General features: G+C 38.1%; 1 protein-coding gene across 1 annotated transcript in view; it reads right to left on the bottom strand.

The window, feature by feature from the left end:
- CEP192 (centrosomal protein 192) overlaps positions 1-6,818 on the bottom strand; it is a 128,484-nt gene that overhangs the window by 98,925 nt on the left and 22,741 nt on the right. The window contains exon 7 of the mRNA XM_080822025.1: positions 5,221-5,341. Coding sequence (XP_080678151.1) covers positions 5,221-5,341 — 121 coding nt within the window. The remainder of the gene's footprint in view (positions 1-5,220; positions 5,342-6,818) is intronic.

Here is a 6,818-nt window from a genome sequence, read left to right as displayed (position 1 = left end):
TTCCATCCCAAAGCAACAGAATACACATTCTTCTCGAGTGCACATGGTACATTCTTCAGAAGAGATCACATCCTAGGTCACAAGTCAGGTCTCAACCAGTATCAAAATACTGGGATCAATCTCTGCATATTTTTGACCACAATGCTTTGAAACTGGAACTAAAATCACAAGAGGAAAGTTGGAAAGAACTCAAATACATGAAGGTTAAAGAGCATCCTACTAAAGACTGAATGAGTCAACAAGGAAATTAGAGAACAATTTAAAGAATTCATGGAAGCAAATGAAAATGACAACACAATTGTTCAAAACCTTTGGGATGCAGCAAAGGCAGTCCTAAGAGGGAAGGACATAGCAATACAAGCCTTTCTCAAGAAACAAGAAAGGCCTCAAATATACAACCTAACCCTATGCCTAAAGGAGCTGAAGAAAGAAGAGCAAATAAAGCCTAAATCCAGCAGGGGAAGAGAAATAATAAAGATCAGAGCAGACATCAATGAAATAGAACCAAAAGAACAGTAGAATAGATCAATAAAACCAGGAGCTGGTTCTTTGAAAGAATTAATAAGATTGATAAACCCTTGGCCAGACTTATCAAAAAGAAAAGAGAAAGGACCCAAATAAATAAAATCACAATTAAAAGAGGAGAGACCAAAACTAACAACCAAGAACTACAAACAATTATAAGAACATATTATGAGCAGCTATACACCAACAAATTAGACAATCTGGAAGAAATGGATGCATTCCCAGAACGCAAAAACTACCAAAACTGAATCACGAAGAAACAGACACCTGAACAGACCCAAACTGGCAAAGAAATGGAAACAGTAATCAAAAACGCCCCAACAAACAAGAGTCCAGTACCAGATGGCTTCCCAGGAGAATTCTACCATAACATTTAAAGAAGAATTAATACCTATTCTTCTGAAGCTATTTCAAAAAATAGGAATGGAAGAAAAACTTCCAAACTCATTTTATGAAGCCAGCATTACCTTGATCCCAAAACCAGACAAAGACCCTACTATAAAGGAGAATTACAGACCAATAACCCTGATGAACACAGATGCAAAAAATCTCACCAAGATATTAGCCAACAGGATTCAACAGTACACTGAAAGGATTATTCACCACGACAAAGTGGGATTTATTCCTGGGCTGCAAGGGTGGCTCAACATCCACAATCAATGTGATACACTACATTAATCAAAGAAAGGACAAGAACCATATCATCCTCTCAACAGATGCAGAAAAAGCATCTGACAAATACAGCATCCTTTCTTTTTTTTTTTAATTTTATTTATTTATTTATTTTAACAGAGAGAAATCACAACTAGGCAGAGAGGCAGGCAGAGAGAGAGGAGGAAGCAGGCTCCCTGTGGAGCAGAGAGCCCGATGCGGGGCTCGATCCCAGGACCCTGAGATCATGACCTAAGCCGAAGGCAGAGGCTTTAACCCACTGAGCCACCCAGGCGCCCCTACAGCATCCTTTCTTGATCAAAAGTCTTCAAAGTGTAGTGATAAAAGGGAACATACCTCAATATCATAAAAGGCATACATGAAAAGCCCACAGCAAATATCATTCCCAATGGGGAAAAACTGAGAGCTTTTCTCCTAAGGTCAGGAACACAGCAAGGATGTCCACTATCACCACTGTTGTTAGACATAGTACTAGACGTCCCAGCCTCAACAATGAGACAATTAAAAAAAAAAAATAAAAGGAATCTGAATTGGCAAAGAAGTCAAACTCTCACTTTTACAAATGACATGACACTCCATGTGGAGAATACAAAAGACCACACTCCAAAATTGCTAGAACTCATACAGGAATTCAACGAAGTAGCAGGATATAAAATCGATGCACAGAAATCAGTTGCATTTCTATACACTAACAATGAAACAGAAGAAAAAAAAATAAGGAGTCGATCCCATTTATAATTGCACCAACAACCATACAATACCTAGGAATAATTCTAACCAAAGAGGGAAAGGATCTGTACTCAAAAAAGTATAGAACACTTATGAAAGAAATTGAGGAAGACACAAAGAAGTGAAAAACATTCCATACTCATTGATTGGAAGAATAGTTAAAATGTCTATGCTACCTAGAGCAATATATACATTCAATGCAGTCCCTATCAACATACCATTAACTTTTTCCAAGCGCTGAAATAAACAATCCTAAAATTAGTATGGAGCCAGAAAAGACACGAATAGCCAAAGCAATGTTGAAAGAGAGACCCAAAGCTAGTAGCATCACAATTCCGGACTTCAAGTTCTATTACAAAGCTGTAATCATCAGAACAGTATGATACTGGCACAAAAATGACACCTAGATCAATGGAACAGAATAGAGAACCCAACTCTATGGTCAATAATCTTTGACAAGCAGGAAAGAATACCAATGGAAAAAAGAGTCTCTTCAATAAATGGTGTTGGGAAAATTGGACAGCCACATGCAGAATTATGACACTGGACCATTTCCTTTCACCAGACACAAAAATAGACTCAAAATGGATGAAAGAACTAAACATGAGACAGGAATCCATCAAAATCCTTGAGAACACCAGCAGCAACCTCTTCAACCTTGGCCCTAGCAACTTCTTGCTAGACACGTCTCCAAAAGGAAGAGAAGCAAGAGTAAAAATGAACTATTGAGACTTCATCAAGATAGAAAACTTTTGCACAGCAAAGGAAACGGTCAACAAAAGCAAGACAACCGACAGAATAGGAGAAGATATTTGCAAATGACATATCTGATAAATGGCTAGTATTCAATATCTAAAAAGAACTTATCAAATTCAACACCAATAAACCAAATAATCCAATCAAGAAATGGGCAAAAGACATGAACAGACATTTCTCCAAAGAGAACATATGAATGGCCAATAGACATGAAAAAATGCTCCATATCACCTGGCATCAGGGAAATACAACTAAAACCACAATGAGATACTACCTCATACCAGTGAGAATGGCTAAAATTAAGAAGTCTGGAAATGACAGATGTTAGCGAGGATGAGTAGAAAGGGGAACCCTCCTACACTGCTGGTAGGAATGCAAGCTGGTGCAGCCACTCCGGAAAACAGTATAGAGGTTCCTCAAAAAGTTGAAAATAGAACTACTGTAAGACCCAGGAATTGCACTACTGGGTATTTACCACAAAGGTACAATTGTAGTAACCCAAAGGGGCACCTGCACCCAAATGTTTATAGCAGCAATGTCTACAAGAGCCAAATTATGGAAAGAGCCCAGATGTCCATCAACAGATGAATGGATAAAGAAGATGTGGTATCTATATACAATGGAATACTAGTCAGCCATCAAAAATGAAATCTTGCCATTTGCAAGACATGGATGGATCTGGAGAGTAGTATGCTGAGCAAAATAAGTCAATCAGAGAAAGACAATTATCATATGATCTCACTCATATGTGCAAATTAAGAAACAAAACAGAGGAGCCTAGTGGTAGGGAGGGAAAAATAAAACAAGACAGGATCAGAGAGGGAAACAAACCATAAGAGACTTAATCATAGAAAACAAACTGAGGGCTGCTGGAGGAAAGGTGGTGGGGGACGGGGTAACTGGGTGATGCACATTAAGAAGGACACGTGATATACTGAGCACTGGGTATTATATAAGACTGATGAATCATTGAACTCTACCTCTGAGGCTAATTATATACTACATGTTAATTTAATTTAAATTTAATTTTTTAATTAAAAAATGAGGGAAAATAAATAAAATTTAATTAACCTAATCAAAAAACCCCACTAATTCAAAGGGCTACCTGCACCCCTATGTTTACTGCTTATTATTTAGAATAGCTTAACTATGGAAGCAATCCAAGGGAGTCTCCATCTTCCTCCCTCTCTTCCTGCTGCTTCTCCTGCTTGTGTACGTGCTCTCCCTCCCTGACAAAAAAATAAATTAAAAAATCTTAAAAAAAAAAAAAAAAAGGCAGGAAGGAAAGAAAAAAATGGTGTGCCAAAGGGTAACTATCAAAAAGGGACAGATAAGCATGTCATACAGGAGAAGTAAAAATAAATTCCAGGTGAACTAATGATTAAGTACAAAGTGAAACCTCACATAATATCTAATCTTGAGAAAGAAGCAACTAAGGAAAAAATATATAGCAAAGTTGAATACTAATAGATATGAATAAAAATTATTCAACTTCCATCAAACCAAAAAGATGTGTATAAATAAAACACTACCTGGTTTTTAATATTCTAAAATCAGCCCAGCAAGGCCAGGACTAGAACTAGAACTCTCAACCACTAGTAATGGTATTATAACATGTCACTGCCTTCTCAAGAGATAATTTTGCAATCAGCATTAAAAGCCTTAAAAATGCTCGTAACTTTGGACTTCAGCATTTCACCTCTAAAAACCTAGTCTACTAAAACAAAGATCTCTATGAATTCAGTCAATGATTCCTTATTTACAATGCCATAATCCGAAAATATTTTAAAAATTTGGAAGGAAAATTATCCTGAATTTATAATTTTTATTTATCCCACTCAGCTCATCAGCCTGGCCTTCAAAGCTATAATTAATGTGGTCCCTTCCTATTTGTCTGAGTTTATTTCCCAAAATAGCCTTCTACAGGTGCTGTAAACCTGCTGCACAAAACCACAAAGTCTGGCTATTCTCCAAACATGGTCTAAAATGCCCCCACCATAGCACCTTTACAGATGCTGTCCCACTTCCTGAAATACAGTTCTCTTCCCAAATCTATGTTAAGGCCTATCATGGGCCTCTTCACGAAAAAGGAAAACCTGCATCCCCTTTTAATAAAGCTTCATAGATACTTCCCTCAATCAGAACTAATTTGTCACCCTCCTATGATTCCTGCACAATTCGTACTGTTGAAATATACTTAAGGTAGTCAGAGGGTTAGCTGTGCATCTCTTTTCTCACTTGGCAGAACTTTCAGAGAGCAGAGGCTAAATATTTCATTGTTCCTCCAATTTCTTAACAAACTGCTTTATACTCCGTACCCTCATGATGATAAACTGAGGATGAACATAATCATATCAGGTTTCATACTGCACAAGTTTTTAAAAATTCTATCAACAGAAGTGCCTGCGAGTGCTGACAGAGAGGAGGTAAAGGAGAAGATAGAAACAAAAGGCTGGCATAGTAACTACGGAACAAAGAAGCAGAAAGACGTGGAGGAGCAAGGTAAGGACTAGGAAAACACAAGTCACTTTACAGTACCAGAAGAATCCTCCAAGCTCGTCAGTGATGTAAGTTTCTCATTTTCTAATAAACTAGTGTGGCTTAAGTCACTGGGCGGATTCTTCTCTTCAAAATGTTTCCCACCGTGAAGAACAACAATCTGTAAGAAATAAAATGCCAAGTAACAGAAGCAAACTTCACTACTTTGAAGATCACAGTACAAGGTTGCAAAAAAGACCACCAAATGTGCTCAGTATTTGTAATTCACAATTTAGGCAATGAAGGTCTAGCTGTTTTATGTGTATCAATAACTTTCTTCCTGCCCCCATGCCTCTCTCCTCCCCTGACCCACCCACTGAGACACTGTTAAAATTTAACATCTCAAACTGTACGCACAAGCTCAGAAGACCTAGTAATACAGTTAGGACGCTAATACCCAAATGAATTTGAATGCAAGGCTTGCAGTAGGAAGTGAAGATAAGAGCCAAGTTGGACTCTGCGGCCTATACTGGAATCACTGTTTTACTTCTCAACTCAGCGACAACATAATCCTAAAGGCACATGGCAGGTTGTTAAGGGCATTCAAGGCCAACAATAAAAGGTAACGGTTGCCTTCAACTTTATTTCACGACCTTATTAAATTTATCTTTAAAATTAGATTGCAAAATACACAATTTTTAAGATAAAAACATGGGCTCACTAAATATTGCCCCTGGCAGAAAACAGTGAATTATGCTCATAAAGATCAAAGATGTGGCAATGAAAAAAACAATGAACAAACAAACAAAAAAAGAAAAAAACAGAAAGAGACTCAAACACATCTGAGAACAAAGTGGTGGTTCCTGGAGGGGAGAAGATGGAACAATGGGTAAAACAGATGAATACATAAAATCCCAGTTATAAAATAGATAAGTCACAGGGATGAAAAGTACTACATAGAGAATATAGTCAATAATATTGTAGTAATTTGCATGGTGACAGGGTAACTACACTTCTGGTGGAGAGCATTTATAATGTATAGAGTTGTTGAACTGCTCTGTTGTATACCTGAAACTAAGAGAACATTATATATCAACTATACTTTAAGAATAAGAAAAAGGGGTGCCTGGGTGGCTCAGTCCATTAAGTGTCTGCTTTCGGTTCAGGTCATGGTCCCAGGGTTCTGGGATTATACCCCACATCGGGCTTCCTGCTTGGAACATTCCTTTGAGGAGCCATGTGGAACTGGTGGGGCTGACAGCTGTATATACATACACACATACACACACACACACACACACACACACACACACACACATACACACACATATATATACACTGACATATATGTATACACACACACACACTCTCACAAAGAAGTGGACCTGAGAGCAGGCTCGACAAACAGAAACCTACCCCCTGACAGTGATTTACATAGGGGAGAACTTATGACCCAAGTGAGCTCATTAGAGTTGTCTTTTTTTCTTTCCCCTCAAAGAAAGTTCATGGTCTTTTTTTTTTTTTTAAAGATTTTATTTATTTATTTGTCAGAGAGACAGCAAGAGCAGGAACACAAGCAGGGGGTGTGGGAGAAGGAGAAGCAGGCTTCCTGCCAAGCAGGGACCCTGAGGCAGGGCTCAATCCCCAGACCCCAGAAT

This window comes from Martes martes (assembly GCF_963455335.1).
Source record: "Martes martes genome assembly, chromosome: 13".
In the NCBI taxonomy this organism is placed as follows: Eukaryota; Metazoa; Chordata; class Mammalia; order Carnivora; family Mustelidae; genus Martes; species Martes martes.
Note: the sequence above shows the minus strand (reverse complement) of the source record. Positions and strands in the feature narration are given on the sequence as shown.